Raw genomic sequence first — 26,095 nt, 5'->3', positions numbered from 1 at the left:
TATTTTGCTGTTTTTAATAGGAGATAATTATAGCTCATTGTTCCACAGCTTACTGTGTAAAATGCTGAGCAGTACTTCTGTCTATTCTTCTTAGCTCTGAGGAACTTTAACTACTTTTGATTTTTGTGTCCCAGATAACCACTATTTAGCAATTAAAAGTTCATTAAAAATGAGGCCAAACATTGATGAAAATGCCAACAAAAACATGTCTGAAAAGATAGATTAATAACATGGCAGTGCCAACAGAAACAGGTTTTCTCACACTATATTTCTAAACATATTTAATGAACATTTTATAGACTTTAAGAATATTTGATGAAAAATACTTTCTATATAGTATGGCAAATTTAAAAATGTATATGATACTCTGAAGCAGCACCCAATGAGGACACTTTCTGCAAATATCCATGTGTATTTCTTTCATGACCTGGAGTTCAAATTTCTCTACTGTTTTGCACACTATGGAAATACGTTTAAACTATAACGCACAATTAAAAAAAAGATGGAAAAAGCATGTTTTGAGTTGCACTCCTGCACTTTTCCACAATTAGGAAGGCAACAGTTCCCTTGGGTTTTCCTTCTTTGGCTGTGAAGGAAAACGGCTGGTTAGTATTTCCAAAACATTTCTGTGCTATTCCATGACATCAATTAGCTCAACAAAAGGAGGTTCCTTCTCCCATTCTTTTAATCCAAACTCCAATTGAAAAATACATCATCAGAAAACATTCTTTTAGAGGTTCCTCAATTTTTCTTTTTTCATTTGAAGTTTTCCACATTGAAAGGATGCTCAGATCATCCCTTCTCTCAGCTTGAACTTTGCTAATGAGAAGATCCTCAGCTTTTTTTCTTCTTTGTGGATGGGTAGGGAAAAACCAGTGCTTTCTTGCTAGAAGAAAAGCAGGGTGGATGAACAGGGCACCAGAATCTTAGATTAGCACAGAGATTCATCACTGACAGATAGGACAAAGGTCAAATAATTTCTTCCTAGAAAATATCTAAAACAGTGAAGCACACTTGGAAGCACAAGTTGCAAACAGAATTCTTGGCCAGATCACAGCAATAAAATCTACTTTCCTACATTTAAAACTAACTCTAAAATACTAAACAATTATTAGTAAGCTTCGTATTTTGTAGCACTGGTTGAAGAAGCCCAAGAAGCTCGCAGAGTCAGGGCTGGCAAACAGGCAGCAAGGCAGGATGAGAACCTGAACAGGGTAATAAAAGCGTGCCTCTGTGTCAGCAGGCACACTTCACAGGCCAGATGTTTGTGGAAACACACGTTCACTAGAGCCTGAAATAATTGTTCTGAGCACATAGTAGGGCAGTTCTAGTAGAGATATGGGCTCAGTGGCCACAACCTCTGCTAGGGCACTGGCTGGCAGGAAGAGGATACAGATAACCAGAATATGACTATCTGTTATGAGGGGAACAATTTTTTATTTGCTAGAGGCAACAAATATCCCCATGAACACTGTTATTCACCCATTCCTAACAGTTTACAGCATTGTTTGCAATGTATTCCAATGAGAACCTGATTCATTCAGAGATACAAAATGAGCCTCTTTCTTTGTTGCTTCATGTTATGCTATGGGCTGATAAAAAGAGACAAACATAAAGTTCTTTTTAAATAATAAAAGAAAACCAGAATGTTTTCATCAACCAATCAGAGGCCTGACATTGTACCAGAGACCACTGACTAAATTCGTATTTGTTTTATAGGAACACGTTTCGGTGAGAAAAATATCTGGACTGACATTGATTGGTCCTTGCTTATGTTAAGAAAATTTTATGTAATAGGAATGGCTAGGCACTGCACAGAGAACCAAGCAGGGTATGATGCAAATCTTTAAGGAGATGAAAAATCACCCATGTGGTAATCATTTATTATGGAGATGTTCAAAAGCATGCAACTTCCACTAGAAGTGCCAGGAGTTGAGTTCATAAGTTCCCTGTACCTTCAAAACTTCTTTTCTAGTGTGATGGAAATTGAAATTGTTTCTACATTTTCCTCTTAACTAACTGCTGCAGAACTTGAGGAATAATGATTCAACTCCAAACTGCTGTGCTCACATGAACCAAAGCAGAAAAAGAAAAAATCCAGCGAATGTGAAATGTCAAACAGAAGAGAAACAAATTCATAAAAGTACATAAGATTTAAAAAATTAGGCTAGAAATTGTATCTAGCTGTGTGGTCACCTTGATAACTTCAACGAAGAGCCTTTCCAGATTGGTTTTGAGCCAACCTAGTGCTTTTCTCTTATTAAGTAACTTCAATGATTTGTAGTTCTGTTTGTATGCTATTTCCTCCTACTTTAATCTTCACAGGATTAGTGAAATGTTAGCTCAGGGATACTTTCTCTCTGAAGCACAAGAGGCTTATTCAACCTGTTCTGCATAAACATCTGAAAATACACAGATCAATTGATTTACCAAAGGCAATACAGTATCTAACTTGCCCATTCCTTCCTGACCTGAGATAGCAAAGATTAGAGACATGAGACGCATTTATTATGTTTTTCCTATGCTTGAATAATCATCATAAAAATGCAGTTCTGCTAAGTCTGTAGACTAAGAACCAAGGATACTTTGACTTCCTGCGTTTTGCCATCACAACAGGGCTTTAAGGAATGAAAGCTGATCAGGTAAGCAGTCAAATCCCACCGGGTTTTCTTCCTCCCATTTCTGAAGGACAGTCAGGTAGATGTGTAATGTGGGACTGAAATAAAAGCGATGGCTCCAAATTTGGTAAAGTGAGCCAGTCCTGTTCCTTTTTTTAGGGCCTGAAATATGTAGAAGTAGGATAGGTAGCTCTTCTTGATACTTCTGTATGGCACCTTCCATCCAAAGGAATTTCAGGGACAGGTGAATGCTTTCACACACTGCTGAGAGCCTGAAGGTCCCCAGGTGGTGTTCTGGGGCTGTCATCTAAGACAGCCGTAAGGACTAACACAGGTAGCTGGAGCTGCAGGAAGCAGCAGCAGAAGCAGGCTGCTCTTAACTAGATCAGAGCTAGCTAAGTACCAAAGACCTACCCTTGACTTAAAACAAGGCCTGTGACATCTTAAACAACCACAGTTTGTTGGGATGATGGCCAAGCCAGCGTTTCCAGTGCCATTTGGAAATCTGATGCGCTTCATGTACCAATTAAAGAACATTCTTTGGGCTCCAGTGTCCCAAACTGTGTAGCCTTGATAGTCTCCCAGCTATACCTGGTTGGGCAAACTGCACCAGGAGCACATCATCTGATTTGAACCCACCATTCAAAATGTGTGTCTTTATTCTCCTTGTGCCTGGTCTCCCTGACACCTGATCACCACCACAACCAACAAATTTGATCACTCACAGGTGAATCAGACTGAGCAAAGGCCTGACCTCCATCTGACAGTTTTAAAAGCTCTTGTTCAAGGAAGAATGCATGTCAACATTGATTTGAGCTTCTCTAGAGCAGCTGAAAGGACATCTTCTGTCTTCCCATGGTGCCTATTCCAATGCTGAGGAAAAAAACTGCAGACCATGAACGCAGTTGAAACAGGCACATCTGTATCTCTGCCTGAACACTACACTGAGCCCCTATTTTTACCCACTGTTATAGCTAAGATGGCTGAATTACAAGGTCATGTATTTTGCTGAAGGCCATATCATGAGTCATTTGATTAAAACTCTGCCCTTCCTGGCTCTCAGTCCTTTGCTCTACTCATTAGTACACACAATGTAATGAAATGTTGGAATATCCCCAGAAGGGAGTCTTGCTTAGACCACTTCCTCTGTAGTTCACTACCACAGACCTCAATTCTTGGCTTGGGCAGCTTTCCAGCTGAACTACATGATGCAAAACAACATTTTAAGTTAAATTTGAAGTGGGATAATGAGCAGCTACAGAACTTCAACATTGTTCTAAATTTAAACAAAACAGCAAGAGGAATTTTAGAGAGTATTCAAGAGAGTAAACAGAATAGAGGCTAAGCAAATACATAGCGAACACTATTCGCCCTTCCTATTATCCATCTTGACAAGCGTTCTTTGATGCATTTAGTAACATATGACCTCCCCTCCCTTGCCTTTTTTTCAATTTTTAGCAAAAACCCGTTACCCAACTCTCTAACCTAGGATAACTGAAAAGGTGGTAAAATTAACCAGCTGCGCTGACTGATGAGAAATCATTGATAACATTAGATACTTTATTAAAGTTGCATTAAAACTCTTCTATTTAACCACACAGTTTATGGAAGGGTTCATTTTATAAACTCACAGGGTGTTGGAATGAAAAATGTGATAGTTCCCATGTAACCTCATAAATTCTCTGGCTAGTCAGTCTCAAGTCTATGAGCTCTAATAAAATTCTCATGAGAACACAGTATCCGTCCATAAAAACTCCTGAACCCCCCATGGGAATCGGCTGGTTTAGAAGGGTTCAGAGGTTCAAGCCTGTGGTTTATTTATTAAAATTTTCTCAGTAAATATATCATGGTATAATAGATAACAACCACACTGTTCTGTGCTAGTAACATCCGACTAAATGAAAAGTAAGCTTCAAAAATAGGAAGGAAGAACCTTAAGTTACATTTAAATGTGAGTGCACTGAACCTTTTCTCAAAAAGACACAGAAATCATAAACAAGAGTGAGAATTTGCTTCCTTATTTTTCCCCTCACAAAACCACTGTCATCAGAAGCAGCCAAAATGTTGCTCTATGCAAAGCTATAAAACGGGAATTCAGAACACCTGAGCTTTTAATAGACTGGGCCGAGGTTAGACACTTACAGTCCCAAAAGACGATAGTGACTTAGGGCTAACATAGCTTTAGTATTAGAAGTGTGAATCTGATCAGGAACACCATGTCCATGCTGGAAATACAAGCCTTCTGTACAGTCTGTGGTTGAAGACTCTGAACCAATTTTACCTTCTCCTTCTACAAAGCCTCCAAACCAATCCTAAAAAAGAAAAGTGCAAACTCCTTCCCTTGGAGCTGGTGAACAAGAGTAGGAATGTGACAGACAGCAGTAGCTTCTGTGAGGCAATATTGTACCCAAGAATTGCTCATATACTCTAGTGATGAGTTTGATAACTAGTTGGTGTCAGACTAATTATTCTAACACAGGATCCACACAGTCATTTCCACCATAAAAGGCTCCTTAGGGAGGCAAATTATCACTAAAATCCAGACAGATTTTTTTTTTTTTGTTAGAAAGCAAAACCAATTGGTCTAAATCCCGGGCCTCTGGTGGTATTGTCTTGAAGAACACTTCCACCCTAAGAAAGAGTAAGTCTTTCATAGATGTTTTATGGCAGGTCATTTCAGGCCTTTAGAGCCAGGCTCTTGGGGTGGCAGGAACAGGGAGGTGACAAGGTCACCTTCCTCCCACCACTACAGCCAGCTGCCAGCTTCCAGCTCTGAAAATGAACAGGCAGACGGTCACAGCTCTCCTGGTCCAAAAGACACTGCTTCATGCAGGTGTGCAGAGCATGGCAGCCCCAGAACGCTGGGGACCCGGGACTGCGAAAGCCACCATTACTCTAAGATGCCGGGGCTGAGCACGCCACAGGCAGTCTCCACTTCCTCTACTCAGCAACTCCACTCTTCTCCTGGTACTTCTGTATTAAGAGAAAATGGGAGAGGAGGATGCTATGTGGAAAGGGTGGAATACCCTTGCGTATTCCCCGCCTCGCCTCCCTGAGACACAAATGCATAGCTTTCATGCTCAGCTGCTCTGCGCTCCATATTGCATCCCATACTCATCTCCACATTCCCTAACACTGACGTGGTGTTTGCCTATAAAGAGCAGAAGGCTGCACAGCAAATGAGCCATTAGTCTCATCTCTCTGTAGTCTGCGGGCATGCAGATCCTGCTCAGAAAAATGGACTCTTCTGACTTCTGCCAACCATCCACTGAAATGTAAATGTGTTTTACTTTTTATTCTCAGTTTCAAACAACTCCCAGCAACTTCACAGGCTTCCTTCACTTACCATAACAACACCCTGAATATGTTCAGAAAATTTGCTTAGCTTGGATAATAAAGTTCTGGCTTTGTATTTCAAAGCAGTGTACTTCAAATCCTGCTGGGACTGCATTTTTATTAAAAATTCTCTGTTTCTTTCCTTCGTCTCCATGTGAGCTCGGCACATATACAGTATTTGAATGCCTGGATTAGAAAGATAATTAACAAAAATATTCAAACAACCTTTTTTTTTCTGGAAGAAGCCAAACTTGCTCTCTGTGTGTGTGTGCGTGCTCATGCATGTGACACAGCTGGTTTCATCCACCCCAACACACCCAATAAATGTTTAAATAGAAATGTGTATGTAAAATTCAACTGTTCAACATGTACAGTAACCATTAAAAATCCTTATTTTCATAATCGAATCAAGAGTTTTATCCTACAAATAGTGTACACTATTATTCACTGTTAACCAGCTATAGCTGTGCACCTACAGGAAGTCTGCAGGCACAGTAACTTTACACATCTATACATCTTTTCTCTGAAACAGAGATGGCATTTGCATTTGCCAAATGATTTATACCATACGGATAAGAGAAAGCAAGGGAATATACCATTCATTGACACTGCAAAGTAGAAACCAGATCTGAATTCCATTTTAGCCCCCACAAAATCCTAAGGCTTTAGGGAAAGCTTCTGCTTGCATTTTAGCTCCAGCAGTAACAGTGACCTGTAATTTACATAGCACATCTTTTAAAAAAATCTCAAACTTACAAAGATTTACAGGGGTCATTTCAGTCAACAGTGAACTGCAGAGACGGGGGTATATAAGTTTGTGACATAAAGAGACAGACCACAGAAGTGGAAGACAAAAGACCAAGAATACTGAATTCTCTTGAAAAATGTAGAGGATAATAGGTAGACACGCTATAAATTATAACAGTGGATTAATCTTCAGCTTGTAAAAAATGTGAGACCTTAAACACGTACAGATGGTCATTGCCTCCATTTCCAATTACTTCTGACAGATGGCCCTTCCCTATGGCCCAGTGCTGATATGCCAAGAATAGCTATTAGAGATTGACTCAGAGGCAAGAGCGGTGCCATACTTTGCAGCTGTATTTATAGTCAGACCCAGAGTTTTCCCTGCATGTCAATATGCAATTCAAAAACGCCGCCTGAAGACATATTGAAACAATAGCAGTCACATAGCTCTATCCCCCTGCCCTGATTTACCACCATAAATCATGCTGCATTGAGAGTAAAGGCCATTCATCAGTTACATTAAGACCCCAGAACTTACCTGTATCCTTTCTAGAAGCTAACAGCCCTGCGTACACTTAATGCATTAAATTATCAATGCAACTCTCTTTCATTCCCAAAAGTTGAGGATTCTGTTATAGATCAAATCATCAGTTAAACTATTGGCCAGTAATCACAAAACCCGAGCCAACTGCTGACAAACCAAATCCATAACTGGCATTTATACTAAATTAATCATGTAACACGTGGCATTTGTTAGCGCTTTACCACATTGTACACAGTCTGGTTATTTCCTGACCCCAGTTCCAGATTCAATCATGGCTCTTCATTTTATGTAAAACATCCAAAAAATAAAATGATCCAAATGTCTTTATCACCTCGGAAAATGTAAACTGTGGGAGTGTGAAATGTAAATTCTTCACCATCCAGTAAAACACCAGGCCCAGATGGCCTCTCTGCACAGTTTTTCCAATGATCCAATTTGCTGCTTCCGCCTCATTTATGATCCCTTTATTGAGAATCATAATAGGTGTTCAAAAGACATTAAGTAAACCAACCGTTAATTTTATTTTGGGATATTGCAGCCTGACGAGAGTCTGGAAGTAGGTTTGCCTGCCCACTTATCATTACCTTCAACCATGTGGGATGCATCCAGAACATCACAACTCTCTCTGGTTTGAGCAGTGTCAGCCCTGTGTGTGCAGGCAGCTGCTTGGCCATGCCCCTTGCTCTCCCTGCTCCCATGTCCCATGTGCCAAGGATGGTTCTCCCTCACTACAGACCTGACAGGGATGCACAGCCCCCCCCTTGACAAATGGCATAGATAATGTCACCTGTGAAGACAAAGATGAGTCCAAAGTGTGTGTGTGTGTGTGTGTGTGTGTCTGTGGATCAAATACACCAAACTGCCTGGTCAGCGTTTGCCCAAACTGATCATGTTACAAAAGATGACCATCAGCCAGATTAAACAGTTACTGGGGAATTACAAAGAGATTTGACACAAAGCAGGAGTCAGACTGAAAAGAAGTATAAAAGAAGCGTGAAAAATCTTAACAGGAGGGAGAGACCTTGGAGAGGAAACAGCTTTCTCAAGGGCATATGGTTCAGCCAAGGACTCGTAGGGAGCTGCAGGGGTCTGCATAAAGGTGGAGGACCCACATCTCCTGCAGAAGGCATGTGTAAACAGGGAGCCCTGCAATCTTTGGGAAGGGGGAGTGTTTTTGTAACCCATACTGCCCATGAGTAAAGGGGTGCATACAAGTCTGTGCGAGTGTCTGTCCATGAGTTGCTGTGTGTATGTATGTGTACGCTAAGGCGGCTTTGGAAATAGTTACAGAAAGCTGTTTAGAAATTTCCAGTATGGTTCACCTGTGGTATTACTGATCTTGTATGCATAGTTCACTGATTGCTAGTTAATTACATAATGTCAATAAAGCAATAAACTGCTTTTATCCATATTTATTTTAAACTATGTGAACTCAGCAGTTTTTCCCTGCAACATCTAACAAGTTGCTGAAGCAACCAGAGATCTCTGTAGCACAAGGATTTCATGTTTTCTTCCAGAGCACTGACATTGAATAAATTCATGCAAAGAATAAATTAATGTTTAGTGAATTACATCTAAATATAGGTGAGACCCCTCAAGTGCATGAGATATTTGTCTCAAAATAATTATTTTGAAGTAAGACATTAGACATACAGTTATTTCAGACCTATTTCCTAGGAGTTTATATGCAGACGTTACATGGTTAGCATTTGGCGTTAAACATGCTCTTATACTTCAATTTGGGGATCAGCACTCACTGTTTGCACTATATTTTCCCTTTGCGTTGTCTGTGAAAAGAACAAGCGGGGCTGGGTTTGCTTCTCAATTACCACAATCTGACAGAGAAGAACTTTAGCTAAGCCCCACTAAAGAATGAAAATCACAACTGTACAAGTGTTTTTTGCCTGTTGCAGTTTCACTAATCTTATAGGTTTTGGGGGGGGGTTTGTAACATCAACTCAGAATTTCCGTTTTCTGTAAGACAGGCAAATCTTTTCAGTTTTACCCATTTAACTGGCCTGGCCAATTCTCCCTCCTTACATAGCTGTAATAACATACTCTAGTATTCCCTAAAGCACGTTTTGCTTTTTTGGATATGCTAGTCAGTGCTAGTTTCCTATAACCCTGCCGTCCTGACTTTCCCAAGCTGCACTGATACAAATGTAGGCAGTTTGGTCCAAAGTGTGGACTTTGCAATAGCCTCACAGCCCTGAATATTGCCCAGCATTGATGCACTACCAGTGACAGCAAAACTTTCCATACATCCTCGCAGTACGGATAGGGCATAAGCAGGCAATCAGTCAGGAAGGCTCTAAGACTTACTGAACAATGAACTTTGAACAACTTGATCAAGGAAGCAAACAACAAAAAAAAAATCTATTTCTGGGCTGAGACTGTAGCTGGATATCCTAGCCAAAGATAATTGTATTTCACAGAATTGCAAACGTCACATGAGGGTTTATAGTGGAAAAATATGGACAGGCCATTGTCTGTGGCATTGTATTCATAATGCTGTAATTATAGCTTTACCATAAGGAGTGTAACTCTGTGGTCAGAAAAATGGCAAGAATATGATATTTTTCCATGGAACACTTCTTCCTTCATAGATGTTTGGCTTGAAATCTGGAGTTTAAGTTCCAGTGTTGTTGGCATTATTTTTCTCACATTTTCATTTTTGGGGGCTGATCTATATAAGTGCTTTAACTTGGCTTCTCCTTTTAGGTGTACAAATAAAAATTACTTCATTTTTTCCATGCTTGATTAATTGCATGTAAAAGTAGACATGTAAACACTTTCTATCATTTGATGTTTATAATCCTCCCTTTGCACCCACAGTGGTACTCCCTCAGCCACAAAAAATGAAGACAGCTTTTTCCTCTTTTTAGGTCACTGCTGTCATTAGGCGAGATCCCTGAGGTCTCACTGAGCTGTGCTCCTCCAGGCTGGCTTGGCAGAAGACATATCCTAACCCACGCTGCCTGATGACAACCACCATGAGATACCAGTCTTACGCCCACCAGGGGCTCCTTTACCACATGGCTGTGGAAGGTTGCTGGCTCATCTGCACTGGAGGAGCTGCAAAAAAACCCTTGGCAGAGGCCAAAGATCTGGCTCCATAATCAACCAAGCATGAAATACAGTCCTGTCAAATATACCCTCGTGTATCTAAGTGTGGGATGAGCTTTGGAAGGGGAAGGAAAACGTCTGAACTGTTAAAAATGTTACTTCTGATAGGTCTAGAAGATGGGCTGGCAATCATTCCTGGAGGCTGATGAGTAGTGGGTGGTCCTCCTTAGTGAATGTCCCAACTCCAATGAGCTCTGAAGAGGAAACAAGGTCAGAATCTCACTGGGAAAGTGCTGGAACAAGAACATTGCTTTGAGGGCCCAAGCCTGTTCACCACTTTTTCTCAGTACTACTTGTGTAAGCAATACTCCTGATGTTAATGTGATTATCTAAAGGCAGAAGGAATACTCATACAAATAAGGGTTTGGATTCATGCCTAGCAATCTGTCTAATCTGGCATTCTTTCTCCTTCAGCTGCACTAGACATTTTCCAGCAGAAGACTTTAAAATAATATATCCAAAATACACCGATATCCTGGGGGAAAATTTTATCATAGCTTATGAAATCTTTTCTGGGACACAATTATTCATCAAGTTCTGTGCAGACAGAGCAGAAGGATCCCAGAGGAAAAATGCAACATCGGGAGGGCTATTGTTTAGTCTAAGGGCCCCTTTCTAAGTGCTAGTACTACAAGAAGGATTGTCCTAAAACTGCATGTTTCCTCAACAGGGTACAACACAGTGTTAGAGATCTAAGTATCAGATTTCACTGAGGTAAGAGAACCCTGAGATATCTTCAAAAAATAAAATTCAAACTCTTACCAACATTACATTTGTCCTCACATACCTGTGGACACAAAACCAGGGCCTTGAAAAGAACACGAGGGATGCCCTGGTGGGTCAGACCAACATCCAGCTATCCCCAGTATCCTTTCTCCATTAACAACAGACGCTATTTAATGAGAACATGCAAGCCAGGCTACTTTATGCATTTCCCTTGCTCTCCTCCAGCATCCACAATCACTGTATTAGGGATGTTAGAGAGCACATCCCTACTCATTCCTTTTAGTATCTCTTTAAAAACCTGTAGTCCATTTAATCATTTAGTCTCCTTTCCAGTCTGGTGACCTATCTGCTTCCAAAACCTCTGCTGGCAGCAAATTCCACAGGTTCACTAAATCTGCCACATAAAAAACCATTCCCTTTTATCTTTTCTAAACCAATCTCCTATTGCTTTAAATGAATGCCCCCTAGTTCTAGTACTGCAGGATTTGGAGAACAACAATCTGCATTGACTCTACCCACTGCCTTGATTTTGCAAATCCTGATCATAACTACTCTCTCCAAACTGAAGCTCATGCTGTGGATAGCCTCTCTCCCTTCTATTTGCCCCCTGAGAGTATGGTATGTGGGTTTGACCAGGACTGTCCCTCTGCCTTTCACTCCTCTCTTCGATATATGAGCAAGGGTCCCAAAGATCATCAGCTCTCCAAGACTGCAGTTTCAGAGCAGAAATGTCAATAGCAAGCTAAGCCGTTTTTCAATTTTCTGGTAATTTATCATCATGGCTTGGCACAAAGTTCACTGAATGCCAGAGGTGGTTCAAGGAAGAGACCAAGAATGGAGAAGCCAGTAATTGAAATAACTCGTTATTGCAAAATCACAGCTTGAGCTACTCTCTGTGCACCCCATAAAGGCTAGGATCTCGCAGACCTCTTCCTTCTGGAAAGGAGGTTGTATTTTACTTTCCTTTCTTTTTTGGTGTGAGAATGATCCAAAAGATGTTTATGATTTGGATACTCCTATCCATAAGCTTGTCCATACTGCACCTGACCAAAGATCCAGCCAGCTCATGGTCCTGTGTCAGGCAATGGCCATAGGTAAGAGAGAAACAGCAAGAACACTGGGTGTGAACTATGTCTAGGAAAGAGTAAGGACAGGGCATGCATGTATGAACTTTCATCCTAAAACTTCCGTAGCTTTAAACTATTTTTCAGACCAGGAAGCTGTCTTGAGGCATACACAGTTTTTAGATATGCCTCGGTGTATCTGCTAGAATTTGGAGAAGGCAAGGGATGCTGTCTCTCTGTCCTTTGGTGAGCTGTTGTCAGGAAGACTCTTGTATCTCAGTTTGTGCAGCTGAAAACAGACCCCACTGTACAAAGCACATAGTGGTGAGAGGTATCAGAGATCTGATGTCTATCCTAGGACCACAAATACTAGGGAAAGGGTCTGCAAATACACACACACACACAAAATCCCTCCTTCCCCCCCAAGAAATTTTCATATTCCTAAATTGTTTTCAATCAGCTGAAAACATAACACAATGACAAACAAGCCACTTCAAATGTCTCTGAAATCTCTCAGGGTTTCACTCTGACTTCCTGAACCACTTTAAAATCCACATACTTATTAAGAAAGATGGGAAATTTGGGATATCTCAGAAGCAGAGCACAGCTAGTGGTCCTAATCTGGATTTATTTAGCCCAAGGATTCCTGAGATACTGAGGAGAAAAACCTCCATTTCTTCAGGAGACAGAGTCTATCAGCTTTTGAGAACTCAACTAGGAAAACCAAATCGCTACGTTGATCAGAACCCAGAGCAGTTTAACCACTCAATCTTAGCATCCACTATAGCCCTTTGATCATGCCTGGTGAGCAGAAACAGTTTTACATATATTCTCCGATATCACTCCATATCACAATCACATTCTTGCATTTTGTTCCCATTAATCTCTTCAATATTAAACGTAGCTAGAACCTAATTTCACTGGAGACCTCATAGTAATGTTGTGGATGTTGTTGGCTCACAGTAAAATTGGATATTGTCAGCTCCGAGGGCCCACAGGTAGGTTTCTGTGGGCATGTACATTATTTCAGTGTTTGCTAGCTTCCAGAAATACTAGTTTGTTGGACTCAGCACCTGGGAAGATTCCTGAGATACCACTGAACAACCATAATTCTGAGCTGCATTTCACTGAATTTACCAAGAATTTCACCCAGTGCCATACCATAATCCTTTCTCACAAGCAAAGTTCCCTGAAAAGTCAGGAAATATGCAGCTTCAGGATATCTCACTCTTTCTTGCTGACCCCTGCAGAGGCTCTCCCCAGCCTCTCACCTGGTCACGCAGTCCCTGCTCTTCCTTTGTGCCCTGATGCTTTTTAGACCCTCCTGAGTGAACTAATTGAAACAAATGACTGACTGAACTAATTCAGCAAAAAACTACGTATTTTTCTGCCCACTTATGTTTCTGCTGGGCTACTGAGTTGACTCAGCCATTGAGGATCAGGAGAGAAGGCACAAAACCCATCAATTACTGCACAAAATAAGGGACTGGAAAGCAGAATTGGAAATAAAGAGGCCCTTTTGGCAGCAGTGAGCTGTTAAATTTGAGCACCATCTCCTGTGAAATCACTGTGCAAGAACCCATCTCTTTTCCCTTTGCAGGCTTTAGTCCATGTCCGTATATATTTAGTCCATAGAAAAGGCCTTAGTTTGCGTGGCTGTTTATTAATGTACATGCTCTGCCAGATTACTTCATGGTTATTATAAAGAGCAATATCTCTGCTTTTTACCATTTGATTGAATTACCAGGGATGATTCTGGATCTAAGTTTTCATACTAAATTTTCCAGGAACTGACACTTCAGGACTGAGGGGTAATGACCCATAAATGCAGCCCAGTGAGGCTCCAGATCTGTCTCCTCAGCCTTTTGAAACAACCTTCTTAACACCACTTTCCTTCTCACTGCTTATATACACGTGTATACATATTTGAAAGCTTACATATACATATTTGAAAGCTTACAAAATTTCTAGCAGTCACCTTTCTGTACCAGAACATAACTGTCTTCCTCCTTATTTAATTACAGATTATTAAACCTGAAGCCTCTGAATCTGCATTTTTAAAACCACACTTTATTCCTCTTCCCTTTCCATAGTCCCACCTGATGAAGAGAACAATCTTTTGCACAAAAATGTTCCCAAATTACAGCTGTCTCAGGGTGCTTAGCTGCTCCTTTTTCCCCCACTCAGGACCTTTTCTTCTGTCTCTGGTATTTCAGAGGCACTCTTCCATTCTACAGATCCCTTCTGGTATCACATTATGTTCTGGTCTAGCAGTTAGCATTAAATCTTACTTGGAGCTTACAACTATGAGTAGCCTTTAGTGTTAATACAGGAAGACCAACAAAAAACACACACAGCTTACAGCAGGAGACAGGTCTTTTACGTGATTCATCCTGTCAACACCCTCTCTAACAACAGGTAGCCAGAGCAAAAATTTTCAAGGGGAGGGAGATGGGCTCCACTACCTTTCAGCCCAAGCCCCTTGAAGGCTTCTTGTTTTATACAGAACACTAGTAAATCAAGGCACAAACTCCGCCTTTCTCTAGAGAGAGCGCATACTTTCAGATATGAATGCAGATGGACCTAAAAAAGGTCACACATGATCAACATGGGTGGAACTTTCTGGGGACTGGGCTGGGCAATTTTAAGAAGCCTCTGCTCAGCATTTTTAAACCTTTTTCTCTTCAGGTCACATTTTCATGAAGATGGAAAAATATACCCCTGAAACTAAAGCAATTTACTTGCCAAATTTGAAAGCAAACCAGAGAGATGCTAGAGGCTGTTCAGTGAAATGCTTATGTTTATAATGCACAAAACCCTCTAAATTCACCCTTATAGTTGGCTCGATAGTTGTAAATGGAACTTTCCAAAAACAAAGCAAACAAATCATAATACAAAACAAAACAACCAAAACAAGCTAAAATGAAACAGCTGGAAGCAGACACCCAACAGGGGAAATTTCAGCTCAGACTGGCAGTTATGAACAACTGAAAACTAGAATAGAAAGCACTTAGCAACATTAACACTAGCTTTGCTGCTAGCTCTGTTATACTTCACTGTTAGGACCAAGGGGTTTGATTTATCATGCTACCAACAAACTAATTTAAGGAATTCTCCTCCCATTAAAAACTTCCCATAGGAGACTACTTGTGCTGTAAAATACAGCAACCATTTCACATCAGACAATAGTTTAAGTACCAGCTTAGGGAAGACAATACCAAATACTTTTCGCAACTGAAAATGGAAGGGAACATAACAAACAGCATATAATTACATGAATTAAAATTTAGCCCAGACTTCAGGGTTATCCAGTCTACTTTAGTGAGGAGTATCATTGAATCAGTAACCACAACTGGTCATTATCCTAGAGGTGCCAAAAAACATTGTATTTTCTCCACTTTGGAGCCCCCTCAAATAGAATTGCATGGTTTTGATCCGTTTACTCCACTGTTTATTTTACTGTGCTTTTCAAGAGCCGCAAGTCTCAGAATACTTCATAAGGAAATCCAGTACTTCTGGATTTCAACTTATAAATCTGCTTTTGGTTTGCATTTTGGAGCCGTCCTGCCCTCAAGTGTCCTGTGTTTGTTTTCCAAAGTTGCTGTACCTTCAGTCTTCCTTCCCACAGACACTGGTGCGATAAGGAGAGTGGTTCTGTTTTCCACCGAGCAGACAGACTTGGACAGCTCACATGGAGTGGGTTTGTGTCGCAGCAGTTAAATGCTAACAGAAAAAACAAATGGAACTTTAGGAGTGGAAATTAAATACGTTAACTCTAATGAGAACACTGGTTTGCTTTCCAGCAAGCTCTTTGGAGCGGAAAACTCCCACACCTTTAAGCAAAGAAATCTAAAGGAAACACAAGATTTTGGCAGGGATTTTCAAATGACCCCTGAAAAAGGCAGGTATCCAAGTCCCATCACGCAGCATTGTACGTCTCTCCCTGTTGTGGCCATGTTTATGCTCAGCCTGTTTGTGGGAACAATGGACGCGTGGGGAATGTCACAGGCAGGCACCCCTCAATTACCGCTGAAGGACACATCCCACGCTAGTCAAGAACAGCCCACTTGAGAGAAAGCTAAAGAAATACAGCGGATGATGACAAAATACGGAGAAAAACAGCTTGTAGTGGAATAGCTCCAGCAAACAGGGCTATCAGACAAGAAGTCAACGTGTTAAAAATACCCACAGCAAGCAGTTTCATAAATTAGCTATGTGTGTAGTATCTGAGTGTTGGGGTTTGCACCTGTTGGTTTCCCCTGACAAATAGGTAACATCAGTGTTCTGTCTATGTATCTGCTCGCCTCACTTCATGCAGGAAACCCTCAAAGTTTCGAAGATGCAGGCGAGGAGGAGAGCGGAACCGCTCCGTGTGAGGGGCAGTGGTCAGAAGGGTGCCCAGCATGGCAATGAGCACCTGTCGCTGGGTCGCAGTGTCTCTGGGGTGGTGCAGGCAGGAGACCTTGGCCGCAGCCCCTGCCCAGCTCTCCTCTCCCCTTTGGGGACAAGCGGCTCTGCAGTCATCATCTTTCTCCTTCATTAGTTCCTCCATCCCCAACATGGCAGGGCAGTGTTTTTTAGGCTTAAAAGCCTAAAATAAGCCACGGATCTTTCCGCTCCCGGCGGAGCCGAGGCAGAGGAGCCGCCTGAGGACAGGACAAGGAGTCTCACGAGGCAGGGGACGCCAACCCGGGAGCTGGGCCCTGTCGCTGAGGGGCCCCGACAAACATGGTGCAAAGCCCCGCTGCCCCGCGCCGACCCGGGCTTGTCTCCCCGACTCCCGTCTCAGCCAAGTGCCACAAGACGCCGCTCGCCCCTCGCAAGGAGCTCCGCAAGCGGCAGCACGGCCAGGTCCGCCGCGGCGCGGCCATGACAGCCGCAGACGCCCTCCTTCCCCTTTGCCGAGGGGCAGAAACCGGGGAGGCGGCCGTGAGGCGGGCGCCGGCGCTGAGGCGGGACTGCGGCGGCGGGACTGCGGCGCCGGCCCCGCGACGCCTCACGGTGCCCGCCGGGCGCGGGAGGCGGGGCCAGGGGAGGTCGGAGGGCGGCGGGGCGGGCGCGCTGCGGCGGGACGAGGTACGGCGGGGCGGCGGAGGGGCGCCGCGTCCAGCGGGGCTGAGCCGCGGCGGGGGCGGCTGAGGGCGAGCGGGCCGCGGGGAGGGCGGCGGGCCTCCCTTCCGCAGCCACCTGCCTTCTGACGGGGGCTCCGTCGCGGAGCGCGGGGGAAGCGAGCGCGGGGCTGCGCGGAGCGGAGGTGGGAGAAGCGTGGCGAGAGGCGGGCTGCGGGGGGCGCGGGCCCAGTGGGCCCGGGCAGGAGGTGGAAGTCCCCACTGGAGGGAGGGCGGCCGGCCGCGCCAGGCCTCGGCCTGCCTAGGCCACGAAGGCCGGGCGGATCAAAGGCCGCGCTTTGAGCCTGGCCCCTACCTTTGCGGACCTCGTTTTCGGGGGTGCCACGGCCCCCTAAAACCACCTGTCTTCTTCAGGGGGTTACAGCTTTGAGGGGCTCGCTGTGAGTTGCTCACTTTAATATTAAACGCTTGACATGAAATGATGAGTGTGTGCTTTTTCCTGCCACCCCTTTAACACTGTGACCAAGGCCACACTCGCTCAGGTAAAAAAAAGGATGAACTTAATTAGGTATACCCTGAATTTGGGAGAAGGAGGGGAAAGGTGTATCCCACCAGCTGGTGGAAGAGAGGCCATAGCTCTCCACCGCCACTCCTGCCTTTGCAAAGCACAGCCAGGGAAGTAGGGATCAGTATTACAAAGGTAACTTAAATGTGTTTTGGAGGAGAGAAGCCTAAGTTTGGACAACGCATCAGAATCTAAAGGTGAAACAAAAGAGGCATAGACAGAGACAGGAAAAAGCTGCTGTATGTGTAGCTTCCCAAAGACAGCCTAGGGTTCTGTCTGGAAACTTTGGGTAGACTCTGAAAATTCCTATTTTTGCCTGGTGCTGCAGGGCCTGTGACATTCCGCTTGAAGTACACCAAGTATAGCCTGGTTGAAAGGGCACTAAGCTGTGCGCTCAGAAGACCTGTATGTATCCATAGCAAACCCCCAGATCAGCCATATGGCACAAGTGCAACAAAACTGATGCTTTGGGTAGTGTCAAGCTTTTTGCTTGCATATATGTATTTTTGATTGGGGAAAAATGCATGCTACATACATTCCAAAAATACCTATTCTAATTCCTATAATAAATAAATAAATTAAATAATAAATAATAAAATAATAATAAATAAATAATTAATAATAATTAAATAATAAATAAACTAAATAATAAGTAAATTAATTAATAGTAAATTCCTATAAATAATTCCTATTTCTAATGGAAATACGGTATACCTAGAAACTGAAGTGTAAGGAAGGGCAGCAGTTAGTGAAAAGGTGATACAATAGCCAATAGACACACCTTCACCTTTTGAATATTTTGACACAGTAGTCAAACACGACTGAGGAGAGTGTAATGTTATTTAGAACACTTTAAGTAATGGGATTTTTTTGACCAGGAAGAAGGAACTTGTTTGTCTTCAGTTGCAATGTGTTTTCTTCTCCAGAGTTGGAACCATGGCTATTGACTGGATTGGTTTTGCATATGCTGCATTGCTGGCTGTTGGAGGTGTTGTAGGATACGCACGTAAAGGTAAATACTGGGATAGCAGGATATGGAAATGAAGCATTTGAGTTTCCTCTCCGCTACGCTTTGTAAAAAAAAATTACGTGACACATGAAAACTTCGCTATAATGAACACGACTGCAACTTAAATCCATGCTGCACTGCTATAAATGAGCTGAGTCTCATGAGATTTACTTGGGTCAACTTAAGCATTTAAGTGGTCAGTTTTTTCTGTTAATCTAACTGATTAGTTTGTTTTCAGGGCAAAAAGGGGCTGTCATGTTATCTTTGACCTTCAGTGTATTTTGGGCCTTCTCATTTCCTTTAATCATTCCTGCGTTGAGCACAGTAGATGATCTTTGATTAAAGTTTATTTTCTGCGGAGGCATCCTGGCTTGATTCTGAGATTTCCAGATGCACGCTGGAAAGAAAACCCTTTACTTGCGCATTCTGATCTGGTGGTCAATTATGTCTTAGATATTAACTCTCAGATAATCAGGTTTTAGGTTATCGTGTGCTATAAAGCACGTTTTCCATATTTCAGTCATTTTTGCAGTCCTTTCCAGCTAGCAGTGCCCTGCCCGAGCCCAGCACGGCATCCCGGCAGAGGTCGCAGTGGTACCAAGGACAGGCAGGCGGGATCTCCAGGCTGGTCCCCCTCAGCTCTCCCACAAAGTGCACATCCCAGCAGCACATCAGTCATCTTCACCATCGCCATTATCCATCCCGATTCTTGCGATTCAGGGTCACCGTTTCCCTGTGTAGCATGCACATGCTTTGCTCTTAGAGACATAGCTTTATATCTGACTTTCTGAAAACACTTGCTGTATTTTTTTGTTTGCACCCTGCTGCACTCACTAACTGTCCCATTCGCTTGTTCTCTTCACTCTTTAATAGTTGGTCAGTGCTTGTGGCAAATCTAGATTTTTTTTTTAATTGGTAACGATTTCTGTTTTCTTGCAAATTCTTGATTAAAAATATTCAATATAATAGGACTGGGAGCTATATGACATCTGGGGGTATGGATTCTTTATTTATAAACATTTTGGGATCAGGTTAAATCAGATAATGCCTGCTGTGCTGATTCTATGCTTTTATCATATGGTACAGAGTCAGATGCCTATTCAGAAACCTCAGTATATTACTGAAACTCTGGGCTTTATGAACTGGTTTTGTAATACCACTGAAAGAAGATGTCGAGTTACTTTTTAAAGCCGTATCTTTATCCTCATTGCCATCTAACTGTTTTTTAATTCTTTATTAATTAAATGTGATGTTGGTGATGCCATTTCTTTGTCCAGGACTGATGTCAGACTGAAAGACTTATGACTACATGTGTTGTCCAATTCACCCTTTATATATTTTGACACATTTCTATCATTTTTGGAGACTCCCAAGTGCGCTAAGATACGTTTCTCTGGACTGTCAACAGACAGTCCAGAGAAATTATAAAAATGCTTCTAAAGGTATGTATGGTAGAGAAAACAGCCAAATTTAGGTTTGTGCTTCGAAGATTATTTTTCCCAGATTGCAAGTATTACTAGATCCTGATCGTCTCCCTCTAATTTAGTGAACTTTGCCCCTAATGCCATGCAAGAGAATGACCCATTTGCAGAAATACTACCTCTCTATTCACACTGAGTGAGCTAGCTGCACTGTGGCAAAATCGGTTCTATTTTTTAAATATTTGAATAATACTGTGTATAGAGAGAACTACTGTGTAAAGATTGAACTTAAAGACATTGTAGTCAGAAATAACCCTTGAATGGTTTCTTGCAGGTAGTAAAATCTCTTTAGCTGCTGGTCTCACCTTTGGTTCTGTGGCTGGTTATGGAGCTTACTGCGTAACACGTGATCCGAGAAATGTGAAGATATCATTGTGTAAGTGTTTTACAACAGTAAACAAAGGAACAAACAAACAAAAAAACCCCAAAAAAGCAGTTTCCTGAATTGCATGTAAAATTATCTCTTTTATTAAATTTTGAGTATTGCTTTGGTTTAAATGTTAGTTTTTAAATAGAGTTCAACACGTCAACTTAGCTTGCAAAATTCAAGAGCTTAACTGTGGAACGATTTGCAACGTAAGGCAGATCATTCAGACAAAGCCAGTAGGCGTGTGTTAGCACCTGGCAGTGCCTCCTTTATTAGATGGTTACCTAACGTTGCAAATATTGTGAAATCCAGCTGAGAAACATGGGAAAGTACTGGAATAAAGTAATTAGCACTACAGATTAGAATGTAATTTGAGAAGTAAAGTAGGTGTGGGCTGCAGGCTTACATAATGTTAACATATTCTCAGCTCCCAATGAAAATAATAATTTGACTTAGTGTTTTTCCTTTGCTGATAAGAAGGACAGGATACAAACTATGCAATAATTGTCACGTTAGCTAGTTTGCCATGAAACCCTCAGGGAGGCAAGAAACTACAGTCTTTAAGGGGTACATTAACCTCACACAACTGATTTACAATAAGAGCCACTGGGAGCTTGTCTCACTCATGGTGAGACACATGGTGAGACTCATGGTGAGCACAGGTGGCTTAGGCTGTGGTTTCACATGCAGAAATGCATTTAAATTACATTTAAACCAGATTGTGTGAGTACACAATCGCTTCTGAACTTAGTTAGAATTTATGGTATACTGTTCATGCTGGCTTTGTGCTTTACACCAGCCACAGTTGTAAAAATTTCTATTTCAAAAAGATGTTGAATAGCGTTGTTAGCAAAGTAAGTTCCCACCAACTGAGCTCTTTAGTAAAGGTGGTAATGGCATACCTGGTCTGCTCCTAGATGGCCTAAAATTGGATATTCCAGTTTTGCCACCATGACTTTGCTCAGATTAATTTATCCCACTGTTAAAAAAAAAAAAAACCACACCTTTTTTTGGAATTAAGACACAGCCTTAAGTATGTGTAAATTTGTAGTCATTCAGTGTGAGGTGCTTTTAAGTAGCATATGGTATTGTACTTTTATGGGTCAATTAAATCACTAATTTGGATACAGAATTTGTGGAAGAGAAGACTAATTAAAACCTACTAAATGTTGCCTGTTTCCCAGCTCCCTGGTTTTGAAAGGACTAACACAAAATTTCCACTAATCTGCTTGTGAACATCAGATATACTAAAATATTGTCAGTGTTGTGCATTTCATGTAGCTGTAGGCATGAGGACCTTCTCTCAACTGGAGAAATGTATATTACTAATTTAACAGAAATTACAGCAATACAGATGAGATAGAGTTCACTACACCTGCCTTAGAAAGTTCTTATTATGTAGAGTTAAAGGAACAAAGACTTCTTAAAGCAGTCTTAGTTTAGGATGTTTACAAAGTAATGTTCTAATTGCTTAAAACCTAAACATGTATTTAACCTTGGCTAAGAATGGGTGGCCTCTTCAAGATCCACGTCTGCTGAATGAAACAAAGAAGGTGATCTGAACTAACTGTGGTCATTTTTGCCACAGAAGTGAGTTAGGAAGTATTCATGCAAAGTACTCTGTCAGGGCCAACCATTCAGGCTGGTTTTAATCTCTTCCAGGCTGATGTATCTCAGTCTGGAAGAGGGTGTCTTCTGGCTTCTATATACATAGATATCTCAAATGCATAAAGAACTCAGTAGGAATACTTCAATGGAAGGGAGAATTGGACACACTCGGAAACATCTACAGGTCCACACCTTAAAAACTTTTGGTGGCTACTGTGTCTGTAATAAGTGTGTTGCTTTTGTAGAAAAGCAGAACGTTTTCACTTACACCTAACCTCCCAAAGTCCCAAAAGCAACTAGAGCACAAATGAAAGAAGGAAATTAACTGCATGGAAGAAAGTGACTGCTCTGAACTTAGAAACCAGTAGAGTAAATTGCAATGTAAAATGAAGCAAGTACTCAAACCTTTAAAAGGTTAGGAAATTAAAAAAAATCCTCCAAACCCATAATTATCTATAGTATTTATCACCTGTGCAAGATTCTCCTACAATAATGTAGGTAATGTTTTAGTACAAGACCTTGGATAGTAAGGTTCTTGTAACTTGTCCTACATACAGAGAGTATGTACCATACAGATACCCCAGGCAAAATTTCTTCGTCGTTTTATAAACTATTCTTTCCAGCATTTTCACACTCCCCCTGAAATTAACTCTGCGCTTTCCTGAATGCTTCAGTGCAATTTTATGTGTTTGGAATAGGTGTAGAAATTCAGACCTCATTATGCAACAGTTAGTGCTATTCAGACTGCAACTTGATGCACCTGATTTATTGAATTTCTGATCTGAATCTGATTTACTGAATTGCATTTGATTTTCTGAATTGAATTTGACTTACAGAATTTCTTTGACTGATTTAAGGTGAAGCAGTGAATATCTAGCACTTTTGAAAATCAGGTCTAAAAGTTGAACGTCTTGAAAACTCACTGCCACATGTGAAAAGCCAGATACTAGTAACTGGAAAAAAGAACATTATAGACTGAACATGTTTTGTAGCTTGTAATTAATTTTAAGTATATTCACGGCTCTGGCAAGACACACGCTGTGGAATAGTCCACTCTTCAGACATTCCTGAGAGGATCAAGGCTATGGGACCAGAAAATAAGAGCAATGGATAATGGAACATAATACCTTTTTACAGGGTATCTTTAATGAGTGCACATGCATAGCTGGTAGGGTTTTGTAAGATGCTTGTTACTGTCAGAGCTTGTTTTATAATGCTGGAGTGAGTTTAAAACTAATTCTTGACACCTGCAAGCACAGGAGTGTCCACTGGAATAGACAGTAGAGTTTGAAGAGATTTAGCCAGATGGTTTAACTGCTCCATAAAAAAGGGGAGAGATTGTGTAACTGCCATTACTTTGGCTGCTAGAGTGATAAAGCCCAGCTGCCCATGAGAAGTCCTGCCTCTCAGCCCACTTTAAGGAAGGTTACAGTTCTTAAAGGAAACTAGCTATTTTTGCAGAGTCTTAGGTACTCATCCATCTTTTCATTTATGTAGCGTTCTGGTATGAAATTCCCATGCCTGATCAGTTCATTGCTACCTCCATTTTTAGGTAAAACTGCTCCAGGAGGAAGATGTGATTCCTTTCATGATGTTTGTTCTCTGCTGCTTGCACTGCATTTGTTACCCTCTTGGGTTGCCCAGCTCTTGTCACAGATAAGGATGGTTCCCTCGTAGCAAAAGGAAACAAGGGAACTTGTAGTCATGATGAAGGAGATATTGATAGACATATTCTGTAGTGAAATCAAGTGGCAAACCTTCAAATCTAGTTTTTAAGGCTTAGCAAATAAAGAGCTGGCATTCTAAAAAGAAAACAGATAAAGTTGGATGCTCTAGCTCCTTGAATAGTTAGAAGACAGCTGCAATGATCTAGGGTGGTGGGATTTATGAGACACTATTCCTGTAATTCAGTATATAAGTTACTGTTAAAATGAAGATTCGTCCTACTTTATTTGTATCCCCATGAATGTAGATACGGGGGAGTAGAATTCACTGTCTGACAAACTTAGTAGCTGCAGAATAGGATTTAGCATTCTGCTGCACATGGAAACCTTACTTGTAGCTGAAAGAAATCGTAGCAGTGTATTTTGGAAAAGCAAGAATGTTTTTGTAGACCCTATCTCTGATCTAATGTTTTATTAAATTAAGTTCATAGCAAAATATAGCAATGACCTTTGATAACTCTCCATGTTCCTGAATGGTCCACTGGGAGAAGTGAGAACATAAATATATCAAATTGTCTTTTACAGTTTCAGCTTTTCTTTTGACCATTATAATGGGAATGAGGTTCAAGAGGTCCAAGAAATTAATGCCAGCCGGACTAGTAGCATGCTTGAGGTAAACATATATTGAGGATCTTAATGTAAAGATTTCACTGATTTTCAAATAGTTGCCATTTGACATCTGATTCAAGCCAGTATCAGTGGAAGTTACTATTATCCAGCAACTGTACGGTTTAAGTGAAACCAGTTTGGAGGTCACAGTCCTGTTTCCAGTGAACAGCTTTTTCATCTCACTAGGCGGATACATCTGATATGGACTGACTTTCTCAGCACAGAAAGATCTGCAGTTAAATATTAATGCATATTGATAAGGCTCTTGGAAAAACCTGAGGTAAGCCTCAGAGTTTTCAAACACCTATGCATAAAATTAGTCATCTGATTTCATACAACACAGTCATCTTAAAAAAGACCAACACTTTGATTTAGAAGTGCTGCATTCAAAACTACGGGAAGCGCAGCACCTTTGAAAACAAAGACAGTTTTGACCTGACGTAAGAACTTTGGTCAGTATTACTGCAAATTATGATGTTTCTAACCATTCGGACTGCTGTATTGCTGCTGTTTATTTTGGCATTCTGGAAAACATAATTTTCTGTACTTGCTATTTTGGAATTAAATTGTGGAGTAAGTAAAAACTTTTTTTCCCAGTGAGTCTGTAACTCAAAACATTTTTCAACTGTAAGTCAGAATCCCCATCTTCTGAAGGAATAATAACTGTTGCTTTGTCGTTACCAGATTTAATATTACACCATTAACTGTTTTACTCCAATTACATACAGGGAGGAAAAAATCAGATGCAAATTGTCAAGATGCAAAGTTAAAGAATCATGACTTAAACAGGAAAATGTTATTTTCCGTTGTGGATCGCTTTTCAAGCTTAGGTGGACTGAGTGTTTCAGCAGACATTGAGGCTGTAGATTTAAAGGATTGCTTACTAGAGGCTCTAGTGTCAGGTATTTATGAATGCACTGTGACTTAATGATGACTTTCACTAGTTTTGTTCATGCACAACCATACTGAGGGTTTTTGTTCTGGTTTTTTTTGCAGCCTTTTGATGATTTTGAGGCTTGTTTTTATGCTGCTGTAGGAGAATTTAGCAACTTAAGAACTGAAGTATGACTGCCAGGCCCACCGAACAAACAGGCAAGCTCTCCATACTTGAAAGACAAGTTTGAACACAAGTCTTACATTGCATTTATCTTTTCTGTAAAAGATCTGTACCTGTTATTTGATTATTGACATCTGCTGATATTTTGCGAACTTTTTTTTTTAAACTAAAACAAATGTTTTCTCGATCATGTATTTTGATCTACTTCCGTTTAAGCAGACTGTTAACTCCAGACATCTTTCTCTCTAAGTTTGATCTTTCAGGGGTGCTGAGCACCCCAAGAAATTGAGTTAGTCTGGCACTGTATCTCTGAGAGAATATATAAAAATACATGTTTATGCTAAAAAGGTGTATTGTATTGAACCATAATTTTGTAGCCTCTGAGATTAAGTAATCAATTCTAATCATATTGTCAATTGCTAATCAATAAAGGCTCAGGTCTGTA

At 41.2% G+C, this 26,095-nt stretch overlaps 1 protein-coding gene across 2 annotated transcripts; it reads left to right on the top strand.

Annotated features, from left to right (window-relative positions):
* The first annotated feature begins 17,221 nt into the window (after positions 1–17,221).
* Positions 17,222–26,095, top strand: TMEM14A (transmembrane protein 14A). Of its 2 annotated transcripts, XM_059835490.1 has the most exons (5): positions 17,222–17,237; positions 18,722–18,807; positions 20,560–20,661; positions 24,510–24,597; positions 25,590–26,095. In XM_059835490.1, the coding sequence occupies exons 2-5, from the start codon at positions 18,732–18,734 to the stop codon at positions 25,627–25,629; spliced, it is 306 nt and encodes a 101-aa protein (XP_059691473.1). In that variant the 5' UTR covers positions 17,222–17,237; positions 18,722–18,731; the 3' UTR covers positions 25,630–26,095. The 2 variants fall into 2 exon arrangements, 1 of the variants encoding a protein (XP_059691473.1); XR_009484974.1 differs by lacking the exons at positions 17,222–17,237; positions 18,722–18,807; positions 24,510–24,597 and having other exon boundaries at positions 20,623–20,661; positions 25,590–25,629.

The sequence above is a fragment of the Gavia stellata genome, chromosome 2, assembly GCF_030936135.1.
Source record: "Gavia stellata isolate bGavSte3 chromosome 2, bGavSte3.hap2, whole genome shotgun sequence".
Taxonomy (NCBI): Eukaryota; Metazoa; Chordata; class Aves; order Gaviiformes; family Gaviidae; genus Gavia; species Gavia stellata.
The sequence above is the reverse complement of the archived record's forward strand: the minus strand, read 5'-3'. Positions and strand labels throughout refer to the sequence as shown.

What these genes read in the sequence shown, in the direction of transcription:
- TMEM14A (XM_059835490.1), top strand. Translation starts at nt 18,732, where the DNA reads ATGGCTATTGACTGGATTGGTTTTGCATATGCTGCATTGCTGGCTGTT. An exon ending in AAATGTGAAGATATCATTGT is followed by an intron (nt 20,662 to 24,509) that starts GTAAGTGTTTTA and finishes TGTCTTTTACAG; the next exon opens with TTTCAGCTTTTCTTTTGACC. An exon ending in GGACTAGTAGCATGCTTGAG is followed by an intron (nt 24,598 to 25,589) that starts GTAAACATATAT and finishes TTTTTTTTGCAG; the next exon opens with CCTTTTGATGATTTTGAGGC.